The following is a 25,143-nucleotide window of genomic DNA, read 5'->3' on the forward strand; positions in this document are numbered from 1 at the left end:
AGTTCTAATTGACAATATTGTGATTTGCCAACATAAAGAAATCCTGTTAATCTCCCTCTGGTTATCGTGTGTATAAATTGCTCCCAAATTGACCGGGCTCTGCAATTTCACCCTTAAACCGAAATCCCCCTAATGGCTTAATTTGTCCTAGAGATCGATGGCTCGGCCCCCCCTCAAACTCTGCCCCCCCTACCTTCAACCTCCCCCCAGGTGACTTGGATCTACGAGCCTGTTGAGGGCGAGAGGGTCAACATCGCCGTCTACCACCCCAACTTCGGCGCCCACTTCCCGGAGACGCCGCAGAAGGGGCGGGTCACCTTCGTCACCAACCCCCCCTCCCTGCCCAACCCCTCCATCCAGATCAGCGACGTGAAGATGAGCGACGAGGGGAAGTACATCTGCGAGTTCGCCACCTACCCCAGTGGCAACGAGCTGGGCACCACCTCCCTCATCATGCTAGGTGTGTGTGTGTGTGTGTGTGTGTGTGTGTGTGTGTTGTCCAAGCTAATGGAAAGGTTGATTTTGGCGTGCGTGCGTGCGCATTAGTCTAAGCTCAAGGGACTGTGTTTGCGCATATATATGTAAATGTAAAAAAATGGCTGACGGGTTAAAAGCACCTCCGGTCAGGTCTTAATTGATGTTATAAGTGGTATTGTCAGATCAATTGGGTTCTTGTTAATGCAATAGATTCATGGCTCTAACCTTGGCCCATCACCAGTGGTGGTGATGACCATTCTGCTCCCCCTCTCCTCCACCAACCGTCCCTATCAACACTCCCTTTATGTCTCCCTCCCTCTCCTTCTGTGTCCCTGTCTCTTTCTGTCCCTCTGTCTCTCTCTTTCCTGGTCTCTCTCTCTCCATCCCTCAACCTCTGTCTCTCTTCCTGCTTTGCCCCCCCCCCCCCCCCCCCCCCTCCCCCCCCCCCCCCCCCCCCCTGCCCCTGCTTCTCCTCTCTCCCTTGCCCAACTCTCTCCCTGGATCCCCACGTCCTGCCTCCCCTCCCTCCGCCCTCCCTCCTTTATCTCTCCCCCTGGCTTCCCTTCCCTCAGGCAGGGTATTGATCTAGCTGCTTGTCATGTCCACTGTCAGCCCCTGTCCTCCCTGCTCTCCTCTGATCTTACACAAGAGTACTGAGGGGAAGATTGTGTATGGCTTGCTCGGGGTGGGAAGAGTGCACACACACACACACACACACACACACACACACACACACACACACACACACACACACACACACACACACACACACACACACACACACACACACACACACACACACCCCTCCCTCTCTACGGACGTAAAGCCAAGTAAAATCAAACACCAGTACAAACGTACCGAAAGGTGTGTATGTCTACAGGTGTGCATGTCTGTCATGGCGTGTGTGATGGGGGTAGGCGTAGGGCATTATATAATGACTTAGGGTTCTGAATTTGGGTTATGCACAGAGCCAGTGGTGGCGATTGTTAATCAATGCTGGCAATGGGAGGGAGAGAGTGAAGGGAGATTTAGAGCGTCAGTGTGTTTGCTCTGGACCAGCAGTCGTAATTGTTTATCAATGTTGGCTCTGAAGAGGAGAGCCGGAGACTTGTGGATAAGGAGAGCGGGCCTGTATTAGTCAGAGGAGGGTTTCAATGTGTCTTCGACTGCACTGCTTTATCGATAATCATCCACTTATCTTTTCTTTGGTATTTTTTTTTACCCCTTTTCTGTACTGCTACCGGCTTTGTTTGTCTGACTCTCTCCGTCTCGTTCTCTCTCTAACAGCCAAGCCTAAGAACACGGCGGGAGCGGTGACGGCGGTCGCCGGCACCAAGCCCGCCGTGGTGGCCCGGTGCCAGTCTGCAAACGGCCGCCCGGAGGCCCTCATCTCCTGGGTGACCACCGCCAACGGCAACGCCTCCACGGTGTCCAAGACGGGCGCTGACAACACGGTGACGGTGGTCAGCGAGTACCTCCTGGTCCCCACCGCCGCCGACAACGGCAAAGACATCAGCTGCGTGGTGACGCACCGCACGCTGACCAAGCCCGAGAGCTTCCCCATGAAGCTGGCTGTGGAATGTGAGTCCGCCCACGCAGGGATCCGACGACACGCTGCGTCCGCCGTCCGCACCCAGGCTTCCCATAAAAACCTCTGCTGAAAGAGTAGAAGTAGTAAATTTGAAAAACTTAACTAGTCACACGCACATGCACGCACTCACATTCATGCTACAGAATTCCCAGTGTAGAATAATTAATAATGAATCCCTCCCCAATTGGTCAGTCTGCCGTAACCCATTGTTTGCATTGGCTCACCTCTGCCTTCTGCTGTCGGCTCCTCTCTCCAGACCCGCCTAAGGTGACCATCATTGGCTATGACAACAACTGGTACATCGGTCGCACCAACGTGGAGCTCACCTGCCAGGCCAACGGCAACCCCCAGCCCCTCACGGTCAAATGGAAGATGTAAGTGTTGCCCCCCTCTTCTTCTACTTAAGAAGGAGGCCTGCTTCCCCCTGCTCATTGTGTTCTTCCCTCATTCCCGTCACACACTGGCTTATCGTTCCATCCCTAGATGTTCATTAGTGACTACAGCGGTCGGAGTTGCGCTGGTCACCACGCTAGCCCTGTCCGCTGATTGAGTGAGTGAGGGAGAGGGGGCGAGAGAGAGCGAGATCATTTCTCCTATTGTTCTGGGTGACTTTTGATTTAACCCCCGCACAATGGGGAAACACAATGTAACCGCCGTTTCCTCACTTCCCATTTACTGCTATGAGCGTAACTGACAAAATAGGAGAATAGCTAAATTTGAAACTTTTAACGGCCGAGATGAGATTCTGGGCTAAAGCCAATCATTTAGATGCGTCTTCTGTCCTCATTGTGTTTCCTCTCCCTTTTTGCCCGTGTGTTAATGGATTGATGGTGTGTTATCCCAAGAGAGTTTAGGGCTGGTGTTCTGGATTAGTGGACTTTAGCACAGCACAACCCACAGCATTTTTGTGGGCTGAGGCAAAGTCATTCCCAATGGAGAATAAAAAAACTAAAGTCTGCTTTGTCCCCTCAAGGCCTTTTATTGTAGTTTGAGAGATGTGTTCGTTTCCGTTTTGTTTATTTCACTATTTATTTTCATTGTTGTTTTCCATCTGTTTCGGTTTTTATTTCCATCTGGTCCACTTTTTTGTTCTTCATAATAGTCAGTTTTGAACCGCTTTTGTTCTTTTGCTTACTTTAATGTGATTTTCTTAGCTTTCTCTTTGTTGCTCATTAGCTTTCGCTTTCTGTTCCTGTCTTTTTCATTTGGTTTCCCTGTTTGTATTTTGCTTTTGCATTCTGTTCTTTTCTCTCTTCATTCATTGACTTTTGTCGTCTCTTTGGCTGAGCGAGAGAGGGGATCTAACCCTCTTCTCTCTCGCTCTCGCTCTCGCTCTCGCTCTCTCGCCCTCTCTCTCTCTCTCGCCCCTCTTTTGATCCCTGTGCCCTTGTGCCACTGCAGCCTGACGGGAGAGATGCCCGACACAGTGGTCCTCAAGGAGAACAAGCTCACCGTGCTGAAGGTGGACGAGGCCGTCAACACCACCTTCATCTGCGAGGTCAAGAACCGCCTGGGCACGGGCAAGGAGCAGGTCACCGCCCTGGTCAGAGGTGGGTCACTGCCCCCCTCCTCCCCTCCCCTCCCCATGCACACACTCCCCCACAAACACTCTCACGCAGTTGTACTGTACAACTGCTTGAGAGTGTTTGTGAGGGAGTGTGTGTCAGTGTGCCAGGGTTATCTGTACAGTACAGATAACCCTGGCCGTGGTTCGTGTTGAACAGACACACACCGCACAATGCTTAAACTCCTAACGCACATGCTGATACAAACATTCAGGTACACTTGGGGTGCTGTGTCTTACCCAGAGCGCTTCCCTGGTTAATCGAAGGAATACAAGCACTCCATATCAATTTGCACTGCACCCAAGTGGGATTCATCCCATGCATAGTTCATCACACAGACTGATGCTCGTCAATCATTCCCAAGGTGCAATCCTCTGTACCTGCGTGCGCACACAATTAATTCATGGGTCTGTAGTGTAGGGTTAGTGGGTTCAGCTGCTCTGTCCTAGGTGTGTGCGTGTGTGCCTGTGTGCGTGCTTGTGTGTGTCAGTGATTGTGAGGAGATTTTTCTTGGCACTGTCTTTTTTTTGCCCTCTTGATTAATCTATGACTTTCTATTTTTCGGTTGCGTTTGAGGAAAGCATGTACTCTGGCACCTTTTTTACCATGCACTCAATCAATCTATTGTCAAAGTTTCCCCGCCTCACCTGTGTTCAAGGTCTGCTTATACACTCTCTACCACAGTTGCGTTTGAAAGGGGCTTTGTTGCACGCTACAATAGCGGTTCGCGATGGAGGCAAGTCGGAAAACAACATGCTGCGTAGAGGGATCTGAATCCAATCTAGCTTTCATCAAATGCTTTCATTTTACAGAAAAGTATACTCTTCTGGAAATGGCAATTAGCGAGCGCAGAAGGGAGAGGAGCCCATTGCTGGTCTCAATGTCTCTTAGACGTGTCTGCAGTTGCAGTTAATGACTTGTTTAATACTTGATGATATTGTTGACTTTGAAGAGGGTAGTGGTCTGTTGCATCGCACTCAGTTGCTGCCAAATCATCGCTCTCTCTTTCTCTTGCTCCCTCTCTCTCGTTCTTTCCCTCTCTTTCTCGTTCTCTCCCTCTCTCTCTGTCTGTGTGTGTGTGTGTGTGTTCGTGTGTTCGTGCGTTCGTGTCATTCTGGCCTGCTTCTTCTGGCCTTGAAGGATTGTACAGTGAATCCAGCCAGCCATAGAGAATGAGCGACTTCCATTGTTCTATACTGTCGTCCCCTCAGTCGCCCATTAGCCCCCCCCCCCCCCCCCCCTCATCTTCAACCCCTCCAAGAGGCTGAGAGATTGGATCGGTCCCCGCACCTCCTCTCATACAAAATACATCCCCTTGCACTTAACCGGAAGTTATTTTCTGCTGACATTATGGGGAGCGGGTGGGGGGGGGAGAATCTGCTGTAATGGAATGAGATGCATTTCTCCGGTGGCTTACTCTTAAGAGCCCTCCCACCTCCTCATTCGCCCCCTCGTTCACTCGTTTATTTTTTTCATTATTTTCCTATAATGCATTCGTTTTTTTTCTCTCTTGTCTTGTCTCTGCCTCTATATTTTTATATTTTCGAGACTCTCTCAATCTGTCTCTCGCTTCCTCCAACTCCCTGTGGTGCTGCTGTTCATGCAATGGTGTATCCCTGGGAGGCTGCTCTGTGTCTGCCACCGTCGGCGTGGCAAAGGAGAACGAGGCGAGCCCCCCCGCCAGCTCCCGCTGTGTGCAACAAGCTGGAAGCGGCATGGAGGCAGGTTGAACAAGGAGCAGGGAGTCCCAGGGTTCAGCTTCTGGAGGAGAGAGTAGAGACACGTGTGGATGGATGTGTGTCGTGCGATAAATCTGAGGCAGTGTGCCATGCCCAGTCTCGTGGGGAAAGACGAAGAGGATTGCAGCGGCTGCTGATGGCAGTTAAGCCTCGCATGGGACTCTTATGGCACTCTGTCCTCCCTCATCAATATTGCCCTCTTCTATTTTTTTTTCCCCCCGATTACTGGTGTGTGTGTGTGTGTGTGTGTGTGTGAGGATCAGTCTGGCTCTGCTGTTTCAGCTACTTTGTGCTTCCCTTGCTCTTATTCCCCCTGTCGTTCTCCTTATCTCTCTCTCTCCTGTCTTACTGTCTTAGTCTCTCATGTGGACGATTCATCCCTAATTCCATCATACCCCCATTTTTCTCTGTTCTTTCTTCTCTGTATTTTCCCTGGTTTGCCTCTCGGCTCGTTTAGTGGGGAGCTTCAAAGACGGGGGGCCAGCAGGTGAAAAATATGGCGTTTAATTTTTTCTATACTGTCTTGACATTTACCAATTTTTAAAATGTATTCTATAGGGAGTGAGTGAGCGATTCAGTGTGAGGAGAGGGATGTGCGTGTTGAAAGGCAGGGCTAGGGACAAAGGCAGGCAGGGAGGGAGGCAGAGGCATGGTGGACCTCCAGATGGGAACCTGTGGAGGCTAATGTGAATGTGTGTGGACAAACAGAGCTAAGGGGGGCCGACAGGCGTGAAATGGCCAGCACCTGCTCCGTGGCAGGTCCCCTGCTCCCTGCGACCAAACGGCTGCATGACACATACACACACATGCAGCGGCATATTCATACGGCCGCGTAAGCCTGCACGCATGAACACACACATACCCAAACAGGCATAATCCCTATTTAAAGGTAGCCGCGTGGGGGTAAGCGTGTTCTTTGCCCTCGGTCGCGTCATTGTCTCCGGGGGGCTTGGAGGGCAACAGATAGCGCGACATGTCCTCCCCGGTCCTAGTGCTTAGTCACTCACAAATGGCCTCTGTGGTTTTCTCGCGTCACGGCCATTTGTGGCATACAGAGCCTCATTTTCCCCTTATCTATTTCTGATTTCTCTGGCTGTGTCTCTCCATTGCTCTCGCACCTCTCTCAGCACACTCTCTGCTCTCGAGAGGCCGGGGATGGGCTCGGAAACCCTTCACATCGCTACTTTCTCTCTCTTCTGTCCCTCGTCCTCCTACGTCCTTGCTACCCACCTCCCTCTCTACCCATCTCCCTTGCTGTCTTTGCCCGCCACTCTTTAACCAAAGTCACCCTCCCTTAAACACAGGTCCAATCCTTCCTTCTATACACTCTCTTCTTGTTTGCCCATCTCCCATGGTGAGCCAATAACCCCTCCAGAATAATTTCCCCACCCCGTCTGAACGGCAAGTAAGTTAATTTCCGCTGCCTGCGTTCCCCGGGAGATGTCTGTCTACTGGGTACATCTGGAGAGACAGGGCTCCTGATTTGGTTCCACACGGCCATCTCCAAATCTTATCTAAGGAGACGGTCTTCAAGGGCACGGTCCTTGGCCTTTCTTACACCACTGGGGGGTCGATGGGGAGCTGTTTGTGTTTGTCAATGTGTGTGTGTGGTTGTCCGTCGATGCGTGTGTGTGTCTGTCAATGCGTGTGCATGTTGGCGTGTGTGTATCATTCCGTGTGTGTTTGTCTGCCAATGTGTGTGTCACTGCGGGTGTGTTTCTGTTTGCATCTGCCTGTCTGCCAGTGTTTGTCTCTGGCAGACGGGCTACAGAACAGATCTGATGGAGCCAAATCCCCCTTTCCAGTTCACAGCTGGCCCTCTGCCCACCCCTCATTAACACACACACACACACACACACACACACACACACACACACACACACACACACACACACACACACACACACACACACACACACACACACACACACACACACACACACACACAGAGAGACCCCTAACTACTTAACATGCTGACATGGAGCACTGCTATGCTCTGCTCCGGGTACAGCCCCAGCCACCCCTGTGTGTGCGTGTTTGTAAATGAGGCTGCAGTAGACATTCCTTCCGCTCCAACTCACTTCAATTTTATGGCGGTCACTCGGAGCGTATGGTCTTCCGTGACGTCGGGGACAGGCGGGTGGGGGGTGGGGGGTTGGTGCAGGTGCAGGACGTCCTTGCTGCCTATAGAGGAATATCTGTGGTGGGTTTGGATGTGTTTGGCTCGCTCTCTCCCGATGGCGTGTACGGCTGGTCCATCACAGCCGCGTTGTCGGGTAGTCGTCCTCTCGGTTCCTCTTAATGGATTCTAGTGGTGCTTTGTTTGGGCTGTGCCGGGCCCCTGGAGTGGGTCTTGAGTGGGCCTACGGTGGCCTTCCTCTTGTCAATCATTCAGCTTTGCCGGTGCAAAACCAAATAGTAATTAAAACCAAGAGATGTCCAGGAACCTTTTCAGAGCAACGCAACCCAGGAGACATGCACACAGAAAGGGAGAGGCGAGGGGAGAGAGACAGATGGTGAGATGCAGAGGGACAGACAGACCATCAGGTACTCCAACAGCCGGGGGAGGTGATGGAGGACCGGGGGGGGAGAGGCGAGGCGCAGAGAGGGAGGGGGGCCACAAAGAAAGGCAGAGGGACACAGAGTTTATGAGGCATTTTAAATGAGCTTTGATGGCTTTTTATTTATGGATGGGTAATGGTGATTTAATCTGGGTGTAATTCACGTTGATGCGACCACAGTGTGAACCTCGGCCCGGTCCCCCTTTGTGGGCCCCAGAGTGGTGCTCCATCAGATACCAGCCCCCGTCCCGCCTCTGCAGCGGGTCCGCCGAGCCCCCGGGGTGTTAATGCATTTCCTGTGTCTGTGTTGGCTCTGGACACGCTTGACTGTAACGTCCCTGAATAGCAGCGGTTAGCACTGCATTTAGTAGCGAGAAGTGGGGGAGGCCAGTGGGACAGGTGGGGGTGGGGGGGGGGGGGAGTGGGGCAGGAAGAGAGGCAAAGATGTAGAGTGAGAGAGAGGATGACAGTGAGTGGGGGTGCGGGATGGGGAAATACAGTGAGTAAAAAGTGAAAGTGAGTTTTTATGTATTTCGATTTTCTATTTTTTTCAGGTGGTATGTTCAAAAGTGAGAGTGCAGTGTTGGGAGGATGAAGGAACATCTGACAGTAATACAAAGGCAAATTGAAGCTGCGACAGAAAAAAAGCGGATTTGTAGGAGAGGAGGGTAGAGGGAGAGAGCGTTGTGGAGACAGCTGGCAAAATGAAGGCGACGGAGAAGAGAGTGAATGGAAGAGAGCGGGGGGAGGGGGGAGAGTGAGGTGTAAAGTGGGGAGACAGGTGCAGACGGAGGACGATATTCCTCCTCGACAAGAATCGCTTTTATATAGTGTAATTCTGTCTGCTCTCTGAGCACTTAGCGGGGAGGAGATTTCAAACGCCGTTGACACGTAAAGAGGAGAGCTGATGTGACACTTTTTGTAAAATGTGGGATTTGAACAGAACTGGGCCCCACTGGGGGAACCTGGAGGCCCTGGACCCCCAGATGGAGGGGTTTTGGGGGGTTTGAATCCAGCCTGAAGTTCTTCTTCTTTGCTTGATGTCTGCACCTTCAGGCTCAGTCTTTGTTAAGTGCATGATGGACACTTTTCGTCTAGTATCCTTCAATATTCATCTCGGTATCTAGTAAATGATACGGAGATGTGCATATCTTAACATATATTGTGCATTAATAAGTATTCACAGTCGATCTGTTTTATATTTATCAAGATATATTTATGTAAAAAGTATTATATTGGGTTTCTACTAGAGCTGTCAAGCGATTAAAATATTTAATCGTGATTAATCGCATCAATGTCATAGTTAACTCTAATTAATCGCAAATTATTTTTCTATGCTAAATATCCCTTGATTTTTTTTTGTCCCATAATTCTTCTCATTTTAATTCTCTTATCAACATGGTGAAGTGCATCGGCTTGCCTTGTGCAAATGATTTTTTATTGATAACAACATTGGTATATACACTGATCAAAACAGGACGATACAAAAAAAGAGCCTATAGTGCAATTAAACGACTGCTTTGAACAAATGTCATTTTAAACATAGCAGTCAGGCTACTGGTTCTTTGTTTTGAGCCAAAGAAAAAAAAAAAAAAAAAAAATTTTTTTTTTCTTTTTATAAAATAATTGCGTTAATCGCGCGATAAAAAATTTAACGCTGTTAAATTTGGTTTGCGTTAACGCCGTTAATAACGCGTTTAACTGACAGCTCTAGTTTCTACCCTTGCATAAAACCATGCATTATATGTCCACATTCGCTGGACAGTGCAAATGCAGAAATATGCCTCAATTAAGCACAATTCATGATCTTCTGCTGTGTAGCGAGACAATCAGGGGAACACACAGGATTAGGAGAGAAAGGTCACCAGAAAGGGAAATTGCTAGAAAAGGGAAGCAGTGATAATTGGCGCAATCTTGCTGGTGATTTTCCGGCATGCGCTCCCTTGAGGTGCTTATGGGCCTGGATGCATCCCCTAGAACAGGGTGAAAAAACAAAACCTATTTCTGTTGAAGTACCTGACAGTCGTGTCAGGGGGAAGGAGGGAAAGCTAAACTCGGTGTACGAACTGCATGCGGCTGACTACTCATATGGGACCCTTCCAGAACCCTGATTTAGACTCGACTTCTCCCCCCGAGAGCACACACAAACTCACACACACTCACACTCGCACACAGCTCTCAAAAACATGTTGCATTGGATGCGGAGCCCTAGTTTAAGTTGTTCCTGCTTATAGTGAAACAGCCTACTTGAGAGGAGCGTCTTGCAGCAGAGGCCCTTTGGGTAAAACCAAATCGACTTAAAATGGTTCCTGTGCCACGCGTGTAAGTGTGTAGTATGACAAACATCGCATCCTTTTGGTGTTCTGCACACACAAACACAAACACAAACACACTCACAAACACACTCACAAACAAGCGAGCGAGCGATTGTGCGACCCAAATGAGGCTGCAGCACCGAGGGGACTCTGAGTGGGGGGTGCCAACCTGTCCCCCGCTCTACATGAATGGCTTCCAGGGCGAGTTGTCATTCTGCTGCCTTGCTCCGTCACTCACACTTCCCGCCGCCCTGCCTCCACCCTCTTCCCTCCCTCCCTCCACCCTCTTCGTCTCTCTCCATCCATCAACCACCTTTCCCCGCATGGCCTCCACCTGCTCAGCCCCGCGGACGCCTTCACATGCACAACCAAAGGAGTGTGCACAACTGTCCATCGGCTCAGTCCGTCCGGACGCGTGTCCGTCTGTCTCGCTCTCCCCTGTGATGCCGTGTCATGTGTGTGTCTGAGTGGGAGCCTTGGACGGACCCTGGCCTTTGAAGCGAGCTACAGGGGGAAGTGTGACCTGGGAGGCAGTAATGACCGGCCTGTGGGGAACGGGGACAAGAGCAGCTCTGAGGGAGAGGGAAGGAAATGTCAGCTCAGTGCACACGGAGACACACACACGCGCAGAAACACACCCACATCAGATATAATTTGACACATGAACCCATACGTGCACGCACCAATGCTATACTTGAGTGTAATTTCACCTCCAGTGCGCTTACACCCATGGCTGAATGCAGATCAGAGCCGCACCACTGACATCACCCACCCAACCTCTCTCTCTCTATTTCTCTCTCACTCTCTTGCTCTCTCTCTCTCTCTCCTCTCTTTTGGTATCACGCTTTGATTTCATCTGGTTGTTTCTTTCACTCGGGTGCCTTTTTCTGTTTGTGTGTACATGTATCTCTATGCCACTGGTCCTTTTTTCTTTTTCAACCAACGTATCCACTCTTCCTCTCCACTTGCCCTCCCCCCCCCCCCCCACCCCCTCTGGCCCCCATCTCTCACCCCTCCTCACAGAACCCCCAACCAACCCGTCCAATGCCGGCGTGGTGGCGGGCGTGGTGATTGGCTCCCTCCTGGTCCTTCTCCTTGTGGCGGCTCTCATCGCCGTCCTCGTCACACGCAGCCGTAAACAGCAGCAGGGTTACCGCGGCAACGGCGCCAGCGACATCAAGTCGCGCATCTTCGGCGGCAAGAAGGCCAGCAAGAACGGCACGGGGGCCGGCGGGGTGGTGAGCGGCGGCGTCGGGGGCGGCGGGGGCAACAACAACGGGCCCGTCTACGTGTACAACGAGAGCGCCGCCCACCAGGGCGAGAAGAACAACCACCACCAGCCCCTCAACGTGGGGGGGGCAGCCACCACGCCCAGCGCCCAGGACATCCTGCTGAGCAGCGAGCTGGACGAGGCGGAGAGGATGAAGTTTGACGAGTTGGAAGAGGAGGACGAGAGGTACGACCACTTTGCGGGCGGGGCCCCCATCCTGCAGCTCCGCCCACCGCAGGAGCCTGAGGACATGATTGGCGGTTACCTGGACGACGACATGGAGTCCCAGCGGGACGGCTCGGTGATCTCCCGGACTGCAGTTTACGTCTAGCGGAGGACGCGGGCCAGGGAAGAGATGGAGGGAGGGAGGGATGGAGTGAGGGAAAGGATGGAGGATCCTCCCTGGGGATTTTCGAGTCTTAAACATGTTTGACGAAGAAGCAAAGAAAACCACTTTTATTTTTGAAAAATAGTTTATCAAAGCGCAGCCCCAGAATGGACTGAGTGAGCCAGCGTCAGAGCAGTCGATTATTTCTTAAAGGGGAGTCTGGAAAGCTTTGACGACACCGCCTCAGTACAGCAAATGGAGTTGGGAGCACATTCCAAATAGTAAAAGAAAAAAAGGATAATAAAAAAACACTAAAACAAATATTTCTAGCACCCTGGGCCCCGAGGCCTCTGCTCATCTACCATGAGGACTCGGACCTTGACAAGGACTCTGAATCAAGCAACACAGAGGAACCTGTCTGTTTGGGTGAAAGGATAAATGCCTCCTTATCCAACCCTGGGCAGACATGTCTCTCCGAGTTCAATCCTGTTTTCGGCCCGACTTAAGAATAGTGTAATCAAGGAAAAGTCAAACTGCCCAATCGTTTGTTGTTTTTCCTTTACCTGCAATTCCAAGTTTACCTTCTTTGTTTCCTTGGGTTATATGTTGTGCTGTTACAACTAGTGGTTATCCTGTGTGTGTGTGTGTGTGTGTGTGTGTGTGTGCGGGGGGGGGGGGGGGGGGGGGAATACATTGTGTACACTTTAAACAATAGAACACATCTTGTGGTTTAGGGAGGTGAAATTATGCTAGCTCTCTGTTTAATTCATTCACTTTGACTCTCTTTAGCAAAGGTCTCCCTCGCTTCAATGTAGAGTGTGTCTCCAGTAGGCTACTGCTGCTGAATACATACATGCATGCTGCTGGCAGCCCGGACCCACAGCGGCCCTAAGAACGGCAGGTTGGGCGAGTTTGGAGTTTAAATTAGGTCGTCAACAACATGTTTGGCACGCATGCTAACTAAACAGTGGCTGAAGGGGCAGGTGGTGCTAACGTGGGCGGGGGGAGGGAAACAATCGCTTAGCAGGACCGATGCTAGCGGGTGACGGTTGGACGGAGAGGAGAAGGAGAAAGGGAACGCTCCTCCTTTCCTGCTGTCCTCCTCGTCCCCTCTCCTGACAGGGGGGGGGCCGGGTTGTTAATGAGCCATGACGTGGCCCGCTTAGACGGGGACCAACAGATTGCCACCGCTTATCGTTTATGACGCTGCGATTCCACCGCCCCCTCCCACTCACTTCCTCCCCTCCCCACTTTTTCTCTCTCCTCTCTCTCTTCATCCCCCTCTCCTACTGTTTATGGGGGATGTGGTGATTTATCCCGGGTAGTGAAGAGGTCAGGGCCACGGAGGGCAGAGGAAGTGTATTTCACTGCTCCCAATGTGTCAAAAGCGCCGCTTACGCCACTCAGCCCCAGCCTTCCCCATCAAGCCAGGCCTGACTAATCCACCCAGTCTTGCAATCCGCGTGCCATTGCAGATAACCGTCTGTGTTTTTGTCCGCACTCAATTGCCGCAGCCTCTCTCCGTACTTTAGTAAATGAGCCCCCCCCTCCGTGCACGTGCCCCCTTCTCGGCGGAGCACTGGTGTTGGGTTGAATAGACCTCAAATCAGATAATGTCATATTTCCGTCCATTAGTGGATGGTTTTTAACATAGCAAATTGATTGGTGGAAGTCAAAGGTTGCGTCCACAGCGCGGCCCGGGGAGTCGTTTAACTGGCGGCTGCGAGTGCTGGAACGGCCTTTTATGACGGAGCCACTCGGCTGATGGTCTCCTAACTGTGCATTAGCTGCTAACGAGCCACCGGGGGGCCATTGGCGTCTGACAGCACCCATGACGAGTGTTCACGGACTGGTTACCTGGTGTGTGCGGCAATACGACTATCAATGATATCCAAAGCACGTTTGGTTCGTTACAGTTTGTAAGGGCCCGTTCTGATCTTCCGCCCAAGAGGATGTTATGATAGACGCAAATGCACAACAGAATCATGACCTGTGCTGTTATTCTCATTTCAGTGACGGTTAACTCGTGAAAAAGGGAGAAAAATTGAGTTTTAGAGGACATTACACAACCTATAAACATCCCACACCACACACCTGTGAGCCTGATTGATTTATAGTGTAATGGCCTGAGCCTTCAAAACAACCCTGGATCCATTCTCTGAACACGAATGGCTCCCACAACCACTGTTAAATATACTGCTTATTTTTGCACTTGTGTATCAAAACCACGTGCCCTTAAAAAAAAAAGACAAAATAAGATGAAACAAGGAGCGTGGTGGGAAGAAAAGGGAAGGGGTTTGGTATGTGTGGTGGAGGATGCATACAGTACAAGAGACATTTTGTATGTACATTGTGGTGTGTGAGGTATCTGTATACTCTATATGTGAGCATCTTTATTTTTCTTGTGAAAATGTGTATATTTATCAAGAGGTAAATACCAGATCAATTGAGTCAGTGTTGTGGAACCAGCGCGTTGCCTGGCCTGAGTCCCAGGTATGGGAGAGGGAGGGAGGGAGGGAGGGAGAGGGAGGGGACTCGGAATGTAATTTATAATCAAGTCCAACACCTGGGGAATGCTGAAAGCCTTGCTCGATACAGAACTAAATCTGTTTTGCAGACTTGTCGCCTACCACTCAATATGTTGTTAAATACATTTTAAGTTGGTTCAAATCCCCCGACTCCCATGCCATGGACTAGGTGTGCCTGCAAATCACCCCCCCCCCTTCATATCCTCAGCCCTTTATAGACCCCCCCGTACCACCCTCCCACTATCCCTACCTCCTCACAATTGTGTGGCTCTTAAGATCTGACAAACATACAAAAACTTTCTAAACCCAATATTGGATAGACTGTGAAATGCAGAGTCTGTAATTTGTGCTCTCTCGCTGTGTTGTGTGCGTCTGCATGTGTGGGATAGACTAAGATGCTTTCAAGCTCTGGGACATCTCAACACCGCTGCAGTTGTGGAGGAAGAGGAAGGGTATGAAGGAGGGAGTGGTGGTGTGAGAGGGGCTATCCACATCTGCTTCCTTTGGTCACTTTGGAGAAATGTCTGCACCACAGCTCGCAACACAAAAGACAGGACATTGACACATGCATGAACACATAAGGCTGGGGAACTTTTTTTCCCCCACACACACACACACACACACATACAGGGTCATACACATACACACACACACACACACACTCAGTCACCCTCATTATGTTCACTCTCACAGCCACACCACAAGACGGACACCTCCTCTTCCTGCGCTGACAGCTCAGCGCTTCTCCTGACAAACACCCACACGGAGTGAGCACACACTCACTTCCCTGCTCCTTTTCCTCCTCCTCCTGCTGCTGCTCCTCCATGCCCAGTGGCTCTATCAGGAGCTGTGCCTTCTCCTGGTACTGCCCAAAGAGCCCTTCGGACAGCCAGTACGCCCCCACCACCACCACCACCACCACCACCACCATCCACCTCGCTTCACTGCCTTCTGTCCTACAGTGGTCCAAACTAACGATGAGTCTACGCCGACGGAATTGTCTACATCTTTCGAGGGAAGGCGAGGGTGCTTATTTACGCACTAGTGTACACACGGCTACACACATGCCCCCCACCCACAGTGAGGAGGAGGCGGTTGTCGCTCGTCGTCTGAGTAAAGACGCTCGCTCGCCGTGCATAGCTTTCATCACGCGTCACCGAGGGTTCACCTTCCCCTCCGCGGCCCTCAAGAGCTCTCAGACGCTCCCGGCTCCTACTCCTAAACATTGTTCTCCACTTCCACTCAGCCCCTCCCCGACCCCCCCCCCCCCCAAAACCCCCCCCACAACCAAGTACAAGTTGTCAGACAAAACGTTTTTGTTTCCTCCGTCGCCCAGCCCAGCAGCGACCTCCCGCTTCTCTGGCCTAGATCTAGCACAAGGTGTGACGGCTTTTGCTCTGTGTCGGGGGGTAGGGGGGGGGGGGGTACTTTTCCACTCCTCCGCCTTCCCTTCATACTCCTCACTGCTCACCCCTCATCAAAGCCTTAACATGCTCCTCTCGCTCTGCCAAACAAAAGAAACACATTCATCACTTCCCGTGTACATAGTATAAATATATAAATATGTAGCGGAGTAAAAAAAATACAATTACTAATTTATGGCGTCACGTTTGTGTATTTTTCCGTGACAACAAGCATGAAAGATATCCTCTCACTGTTAATTTTTTTTGTTTTTGTTATTTTGCAGTGCTTTATAATTTATGTTTTTCCGAGTGCTTTATTATTCTTGATGGCTGTGTTGTTTCCACAACCAGCAAATCTTAACTTGTGTACAAATGAAGTGTACACTTGAGAAAATGAATCCTATTCCAGGAATGTGCTTTTGCTCACAGCTCTGTGTAAAACGTGATGACGTTCCGATTTTTTTTTATTTTAGTCTTTGAAAAAACTGGTAATAATTGTTGTCATTATTTGTTATCCCTTTCTATATAATTTCACGTACTGGGTGGCGATTAAAGATTTGTTTTTTGAATTGATCTTCCGTGTCACCGTGTGTTGCATTGTTGTGTTGTGGTTTTCCTCCTGCCAAGAATTTGGTAGTGGTCGCTTGCCACTCATGAAAATTAGAGAATTGTGATTAAATGGCATGCCAGCTATTGATTCCTGCTGATTAGATTTATAGATTCATTGATAAGAGGTGCGTTAGCTGTGTCTCACCGCTCGTCCCTCACCTTTCGATCCCCCTCTCTCTCATTTCCTGTTCCCTGTGTTTGCCCTGTTTCTCTGCTGATAAATCTGTGGCTGCTGTCAACAAAGGGGCTGATAACGGCTCTATGGGAAGCTCAACCGAAACTCTGAGGACGGGAAGCCATTTTGTGGTCTGTGGTCCTCTTCACTCTCCCCCCTCCTTATGTGTATGCTGGCTGATATACTTGCTGCCTTGGCAACAGGTATATATATGAAAGGGCTCTTTAACACCTTCAAGATTATGTTCCACCTCCCTTGGTGGGTTATATCGATACAATAATACATGGGGGGGGGGGGGTTTGAGAAATGCATGCCTACACATTCAATCAGTCAACCTTTTTAACAAGACATACCAACAGCATAATAACGTAGGAATGTAGTTCAGTTGCTTCAGTGGTTTCTTTTTTGTTGTCGGTTTTTTCATCTTGTTTTTAGAGGCGGGCAGTTGGGGAATGTGCAGTGCAAGCTGAAACTCAGTGAATGCCGCGCCTCTCAATGGAAGCATTGTCTACAGCCACGTTAAAAATGGACCAAACCAGTTTGGTTTGAGCTGGGAGCGAGGCTGAGAGGGAGGGAGAGAGAGAGAGTGACCGAGTGGTCAGGCATGTGTGGTCACCTGCACCTTTACCATGTCATTCCCACAGAAAACAAGAGATAAAAAAGAGATGCACCCCCCCCCCCCCCTCCTCCTCTCCCCGCTGTTCCTGAGATGAATGGTTGCAGTTAACATACCCATGGTGATGGCAAATGGCTGCTGGAAGTTGGGGCTCTGTGAACACCCCCCTGGCTGCCAGGTGCTAGTGCCAGTGATCTATCCGTGTCCTGCTGGCCACTTGTCACTGATCATTTTTCTCTGACCATCTTCTCTTGTGTTGCATGCCTAACTATTAGCCGTGAGTCTTCCCCACCATCTGGCTGGTGTAATTGTATTGGATTAGTGGCAGAACGGCGATTTGACTCTTGGCTCAATGCAAACCTCTCTCAGGCAAAAAGGAAGAAATGTAATGGGCCACTTAAAGTAAAAGCGCATGCGACAGGAGAATATTTGTTTGCATTAATCACTGCCCGCCCCCTGCCTTAGAACCTGGCTTAGCAGAGCTCAGAACAACACCACCTGAATGCTCAGCCAGTCTGACAGCCGCTCGGTCCGGGGGGTCTGCTCTGATCAGACATGGTGGGCTGGGGGGACCTGGGGCCTCTTGGTCGGCTGGTGGAGCCCCTCGTCATTATGCCTGGCCTGGGGGGGGGGGGGGTGGGGGTGGGTGTGTGTGTGTGTGTGTGTGTCTTGGTAAGAAGAGGAGGATGAGGCACGGGTAAGAATACATTTGAATTGCAGATTTACAAACACGCAATTTGAAAACGGTATTGCAATTCCCTGCATAATGTACATTTGTGTCTGTGCTGGTAAGTGTCTGCGCTAGTGTGTCGGTGCGAGCACATGGATGCTCTCTTCCACACGTGCTTGTGCGTGGGGTTGACGTTGTAACCCCTTGCGCTGACTGCCACAGTGCCATGAAAGGTTTCTCAAGGCGTTAGTTGAGCGCTGCCATCCAGCATGCAGGTGGATCAGCACTTCGGGCTCTGATGGATACTAATGCTGTGCTCCCAATTTAGCCTCTTAGCCTCTGGCCGCAGACCGAACTAATAGATTGCAGAGTGAGTGATAGATGGCCAGGCCTGCTGCATGGATGGCTGAGTGATGGCAGTAGGCTCTGGAGGGATTAAAGCCACCGTCGCTCTCTGACTCCAATTATGACGCCAGTGTTCTGCATATTCCTATTGGGTACGGAGTCACTGGGCTCACTTTGTCCTGCCGGGATAAGACTCATCTGCTTGGCTAATTAGGTGTCACCGATTTTTATCAAAAGAAAAAAAAGATGTCATTACTTGGGGTTTTGACTGGTACAGCTGTATATAGGATTTATATCTGATCCATTTTGTAACTTAAATACATCTTTGGTTGTGTAGCAGCTCATTTGCTCAATCTGCCAGTGCCCAGGTTCGATATCAACCTGTGGTGCTATGCGGCATTTCATTCAATCTCTCTCTCTCTCTTTACCCGTTTACCTGTCTGTCTTCTTGTCTGTCTTCCATGTCTTTCAATAAAATGATTTATGGGTACATATCCCATGAGAAGAAAAATGAATATCTGTTTTGGCCCCCCTTGGCGGACAAACCGGCCAAGGGGGGCCGGTTTGTCCGCGGTGGGCACAGCAGCGTCTGTTTGATGTTAAATGACGGGTAAAGTCAAAGGCAGCTTGAGTGGAGGAAGGGTGGACTGTGTCAGCGTAAACAAATTGTGTTCCTTGTCGAACACTGTCCTCACCCCGTCAAAAATAATGAAGCTTGTTTTTCTTACAAGGCTCCAACGATAATCATTCCGTGTTCGATCAGATAAAGTCCTGGGATGTTATTTGCTCTGATTTAATATCTTCTTTATCTCGGCTTGACTCTGTCAAATGAGGTAAGAGTGGACCGTGGAGAACAGTGTTCCTGAAAGCACAGGCCAGCGTTAGTGCTTTTCACACCTAAGTAAACCCAGCAGAATGTCCACAAGAGGTTGTGAAAACACACACACGCACGCAGTGCACGTACTGTGTGCTCCTGTATACCCTGGTGACTACAGGGCGTCTACTCTTCCTGTGCTGACAATGCCGACCCTAACTGGTGTACCGCGGTGCATTCTGGGTAAAATGAGTCAGGGACTCCCTGGGGTAGCACATGGTTGGCCCGCAGCCATAAGAGTGGGGGGCAGGGGGCGCCGGGATAGGGGGTCAGAGATAAGCTGAATGAAATGTGTACAGTATATGTATGTTTATACAGTACACAGCCGGGCAGCTGGAAACCATTAGGAGTTTAGTTTAAAAGGAAAGCAAGGATATTGCAACAGGACACACACCAGCGCAACTTTATCAGGGCCAGGGTGTCCGCAAGGTTTTTTAGGCCGTTAAGTAGATGGATGGATGGAAGGGGAGAAAGTGATGCCTGGCGGTAAGGAAGGGGGGAGTGAAAGGGGAGTGAGGGGGGGGGGGGGGGGGGGGGGGGGGGGGCGCGGGTGGTCTGTCAAGTCGGTGCCGTGAGCCATGGAGAGTGGCCAAAAAGATTGCAGGGGGGCTAGAAAACATGATGTGGACGGAGGAGGCGGGAGGCGACGGCTAGCCTGGTTGTTTGATTTGAGATGTGAGGACGGAGCGGCGCCATCTTGGCAGGGGAGGAGGGTGTGGAGCGGGGCCCCTGGAGGTGGAGCCGTGAGTAATGGAGAGGTGATCTGGAGAGGATGTGTCGGTGTGGAGATGAAGGGGAGAGGAGATGATTGGTTAGGCTGATCGAGGGGGGGGGGGGCGGGGGGGGGGAATAAAAGCTAAACGCAATGCTGCGCCGGGGAGGGGAAGGATAGGCTGATTAAAGAGGAGATAAATAGACGTCTGAAAAGAGAGAGGGGTGAGGCGTTACAGCTGTGTTGATTTTAGCCTCCTAACAGAAGTGTGTGTGTGTGTGTGTGTGTGTGTGTGTGTGTGTGTGTGTGTGTGTGTGTGTGTGTGTGTGTGTGTGTGTGTGTGAAGATTTTGTCACCCCCTGGAGCGCTGCTGACCACAAACACACCTGCAAAAACATGCAAACTAGATGAAAGACACAGCGTGTGCATGTGTGTGTGTTGTTGCTACACAAGCACAGAAGAGCCGTCACGGAGCGCGTTACCTGGAACCAATCTGCTCCTTGAGACAATAAGGAGCGGGGATGGGCCGATGTGTTCAAGGGTCCGGACCTGATGGAAGACAGGGGCTTGGGCTCAGTGTTTGTCTGGTGTTGTGTTATCATGGATGTGTGATTTATCAGGTTTTCTTAGCGTGTGTGTGTGTGTGTGTGTGTGTGTGAGAAAGAGATTTATATCAGCACAAGAGTGGTTTGTGAGGTCTCCTAAGAATAGATGCTGTGACGGAAGTGATTTTGATGCGGTGACTTTGCGTGTATTATTCTTGTGTATGTGCGTGAGCATGAGTACTGTGTTTGTGCGAGCGGTTCTGTGTGCTTCTAGCCTGGAGCACATCAGATGCACTTGCTGTTTAATTCACCGTCTCAACAAGCAAGCAACTCTTATGAAGTGTACACACACACATACACACAGACACACAGACGTGCGCACACAAATAAACCTACATAAGCAGAGACGCGTACAGAGATAAGACAGAAACTCTGTAAAGATTTGATCTGCTTGGCTCTGTTGTTGTTCTGCGGGGGGCTTGGTGTCCCACAGTGGCGTTATAAAATCCTAGGTTCATTTGTGTGTTGACGAAATGGAAATATAAAGCCCCAGTAATGTGTGTTTGGCTGCCTGTGTTTGCGGTCCATTATTCTGTCAAGATGGCATTTTGTCGTTTTAACCTCTTGTATGTTTGCTACTACTGCGAAATCTAAAACTCTCAAGTGTGTGTGTGTTTGTGCATGTGCGTGCGCAGGTCATTTTTCCCACTCTGCTATTTAGGGTGTCTCCCCTATTCATCTGTCTGTCATCTTATCACAAGGTCTACCTTCCTGTAATCACTTCTCCTGTCAGGTTTCCTCGTCTGCCTCGCCTTATTTCCTTATCCTCCCCTGCAGCCTCCGTCCTCGGGCCCACTGCAGTGTGCACATCCTGAGTCCCTAATATGCTTAAATATGGACACCTTCAGACGGAGAGGTGTGCGAGTGTGTCAGAGGGTTTTAAATACACACTTTGTGTAGCTTAGTGAATGCCGGGAGATTTCCTCATCACAGAGTTCCCTTCTGATGCAAAACGTCTCGGGGCCCAGTGTGCTGCAGACTGGTGAACCGTTGCAGATAGGAAATGCATTATTGATCACAGACCATTATCAGCTCATTAATGTGCATCAGGTTAACACTGGGGAAATTACACTGAGGTGCAGCGTTGATTGACAATGATGGCCAGCGCACGCTTTCCTTTATGCATTATCGGTTTGTTTTCCTCTCGCTCATACTCGCTCTTGTTCTCTCCCTCGCTCTCTCTCTCGTCCTCGCTCCGAGCCCTGTCCTGTCATGCCGTTCTCAGCACACCCCTTCTTCTTGCTTTATTATTTTTCCTTCGCATTTCTCCTTCTCATCCTGTTCTTCTCTATATTATTATTTTTCTACATACCACTCTATTTCTACATATCCTCTCGCTCCCTCTCGCTCGCTCGCTCACTCTGGCTCTCTCTCGGTCTCCCTCGGGTAATTTCATCAGAAGGTAGAGTAACTGTTACAGTGGGTGACCTTTGGGTGGCACCTGGTGGGTGTCTTCCATCTGTCTTTACCCGCTGCCCCTCACACCACCGCCCTCAGCAGCAGTGATGCTAAGCCCCCCCCCCCACCCCCCTGCTGAATTATCATGGGTAACTTCACGGTCACATACGGTTCACGTACACTCTGCTGGTAAACATGGGAATGACGGGAGTGTGGTAGGGTTCAGTGAGTTGTGTATGCGAGTGTGGAGTGAAACGGAGGTAGGGGGACTGTGGAGTTGGAAAGTAGCGTTACAATGACATGCAAGGCTTTTCCCCGTCCCTCTGTCAGCTTAAACACTTGCTCTGTAAAACAATACAATGGTCTTGCCTGGGCTTAAAAGGAGCTTATCACAGAGATGGACATTTGTGTGCTTTTCGCCATGGGAAGGAATTTGGAAGTTTGACGTAATGCCCGGATGTGAAGCGCTGCCAAGTCTAAATAAGCCCGGCAGGTTTTATAAGCCGGTGCCGTTCTGCCCGTTAGAACTCATATCCCCTCTATCCCGACATCAAAGCCAGGTAACCCAGCAGTGCCTGGCATAGGGCTTTCATTTTTATTTACTTTCAAAAAATATACCTTTCTCTGCACAAATAGTATCACAAGGCTCCATTCATGCTCGTTAACCCTAACAACCCTACAGTCTCAATTATCCCTCCCCCCCCCCCCCCCTTATCACCTGCAAACACTCATCCATCCTGCAGGTTTCAGGCAGAGACCAAACCCAAGGTTATCCTCCCCTGTGCCCAAGCCTGTTGTGTGCTGCTGCCCTGGCCGCTTTGCCCTGGGCTGTCTCAGAGTGCAGCGCAGCCATCAGGTATCGGTATCCCAGCATCCCCGTGGCGCGGCATCATGGAGCCCGTCGGTGTGGGGGCCCTGTTGTTATTGATCTGCATATAACACCGGGCCTGTGTGGCTGCTCCTCGCCGTCACCCCGTATAGTACGCGTGTACGGCCCTGCGGCGACGTGTGGAGGGCCGTCTGCTGGGCGGTGTAGGACATGCCGCGGGGACAGAGGTGTTGGCCTGTTAGTTTGTCATGGCGGGTGTGCGGGGTTGGGGAGTTTGTAAGGTGTTGTGTCTCTTGAGAGTTGTTGAGGCTGGGTGGGGGTGGGATGTCTGAGGGTGTGGAAGGCGTTTGGCTGAGAGCGTACGAATTGGAATTCTGGGGATTTTATTTTTATTTTTGTGATCTTCACTTGTCGCTCTGAGAAGCTGGAGCTCAATTGCTATTCACCGGAGTGGGAGAAGGAGAGTGTGGCTTTTTGTTTAATACATACACTATGCGTCTTATTCTTGCTATCACCCACTGCCGTAACGCGATTAAAATAACTCTTTCCCGCGGCGATACAGTTATTATATTGTTAATGCTATTATTGTAACATAAGGAAAAAAATGTTTGCCTATGAACGCACATATCGTACGTTTATATCGTAGGTTTGGTATTTCACGTTGTGGGATTATTTTTCACTCGTCTTTGGCTCTGCTGTTTTGTGTAGGCGTCGGCATTTATAGTTACTCCTCTGTTGGGATAAGAATCCATATGCTGCTTCGATTTCACCACTGTGTGTAGGATGCAGTGTGTGTGTGTGTGTGTGTGTTTAAGTGTCTTCCTTCCCTGCGAGTAGGCAGCGTATTACTTGTCTTTGTGCAATGAGCCAGGCCTCGTATTAGGCAGGTTGAGCTGCAGGGAGAATTCTGCGACACTTGACCTGTTTCTCTGAGTCATTTGTGGGGCTGGAGAGGGCGGAGAGCGAGAAGCAGCCGAGAAACAGGGAGAAGGAGAAGGAGAGGGAGGGGAGCTTGGGAGAGGACCGCGCACAAGTGGTTAGGGTTGATCGGGGGGGGGGGGGGGGGGGGAGAAAGTGGGGATGAAAAGTGACTGAGGGAGGGAAAGGAGGAGCCAGAGAACAACAGCTAGGAGAGCTAGCGGGAGTAGAGGAGAGATTGACTAGCTTTCTTTTTTCCTCCCTCCCTCCTGTTGCTCTCCTAATTTTTTTCTCCCCCTCCCTCTCTCTCTCTCCTTGTCCTTCATTTCCCTCTCGGGGTTGGGTCTCTCCAGGCAGGCTGAGGCTCTGCAGGCCCGCTCCTCATTACTCACCCTTTCAACCTTAAAGGTCACCAGAACACACCCTGCGTCTTCCGCGTGCACGAATAGCCCACTTGTTTATTCAAACATGGCTGCGCCTATAAACGGTCCACGGCTGTGTGTGGGTTGGGTCAGGATGTGCTTGTTTATGCGCCGGGTTGCTTTTTGTGTGTCCAGTTTGGTTTTGTTGTTCCTACTCCCCAATGTCCAGTGAGGCGGTCATCTGTAGCCACGGAATTTAACGAGAACAAATAGTCCAGACACGTTTTTTTTTCTTTTTTCTTTTAGTATTTACTTTACTTTATTTCTGGTGTTTTTGTCCGTTTTTTTTTTTGTTTCTCCTCCAGAAGACTCATTTATAAGCAGGAATAACTTGCAATGTTATGAAGACATTTCCTTGACTGCATTGTGAAACCATGAAGGTTAGCTGTGCTGCCGCTGCTGTCTGGGAGCCCAGATGGCGGCTCTCTGCGGGACTCGCCCACCACACAGCCTTTATGCTAAGGTTCATTTGAGTTGACAGGTCCAATCTCCTCGGTACAATCTGCCTCCATTATCCTCAGTGTCTACCATTGTCTCCCCCGCCCCCCCCACCCCTCGTTACAATATGGTGTACAGTAACCTCCTTCAGTGTGGTGATGGTATGGCTGGCGTCCGCTGGCTGCCATCTTGTCCTCGGGGCGTCATACCGGGGTGGGGTGACATTTAGCTCTTTGGCAGGAAAAAAAAATATTATTCATCAATGTTGACATTCAGTGCTATGCATAATATTCATGATGCACCCAAGCACCGCTGTAGGCGCTGCGCAGAGGCAAGAAGTATGTCACAGCTGAGGCAAGGAGTTATGCACAAACATACACACGCACACTCCCAAGACACACACATGCAACTTCAAACCCAAGAACCCAGAACAATAGGAAGTATGCAAGGACGCCCCCACACTGTATGCTATCTTTTAGGTAGGGGGGGACATTTTTGGGCATCGCATTTACAACCCACACACACACGCTCACTCACTCACTGGCTCGCCCGCTCACTCACTCACATTGCTCCCGACACTGCACTGTGTCATCCACAGATCGGCAGCCTCCGCCACTGAACTTCACTTTTACACGCTACGCTTGTTCACTTGCATTTTTTTCCTTATCATTAGGAATTCAGGATGTTCACCCTCCCTCCCTCCCTCCCTCCCTCCCTCCCTCCCTCCCTCCCTCCCTCCCTCCCTCTTGCCTCCC

At 50.4% G+C, this 25,143-nt stretch overlaps 1 protein-coding gene across 2 annotated transcripts in view; it reads left to right on the plus strand.

The window, feature by feature from the left end:
- Positions 1-25,143, plus strand: part of LOC115553438 (nectin-2) — a 77,297-nt gene that overhangs the window by 30,311 nt on the left and 21,843 nt on the right. Inside the window, exons 3-7 of one of the 2 annotated variants that reach the window (XM_030369669.1) lie at positions 211-460; positions 1,765-2,058; positions 2,325-2,442; positions 3,470-3,618; positions 11,272-16,350. In XM_030369669.1, the coding sequence (XP_030225529.1) occupies positions 211-460; positions 1,765-2,058; positions 2,325-2,442; positions 3,470-3,618; positions 11,272-11,849 (1,389 nt within the window). In that variant the 3' untranslated portion in view covers positions 11,850-16,350. Of the gene's footprint in view, positions 1-210; positions 461-1,764; positions 2,059-2,324; positions 2,443-3,469; positions 3,619-11,271; positions 16,351-25,143 lie in introns of those variants that run through there. The other variant, XM_030369670.1, reaches the window with a different exon arrangement.

The sequence above is a fragment of the Gadus morhua genome, chromosome 11 (genome assembly GCF_902167405.1).
Source record: "Gadus morhua chromosome 11, gadMor3.0, whole genome shotgun sequence".
NCBI classification, from domain to species: Eukaryota; Metazoa; Chordata; class Actinopteri; order Gadiformes; family Gadidae; genus Gadus; species Gadus morhua.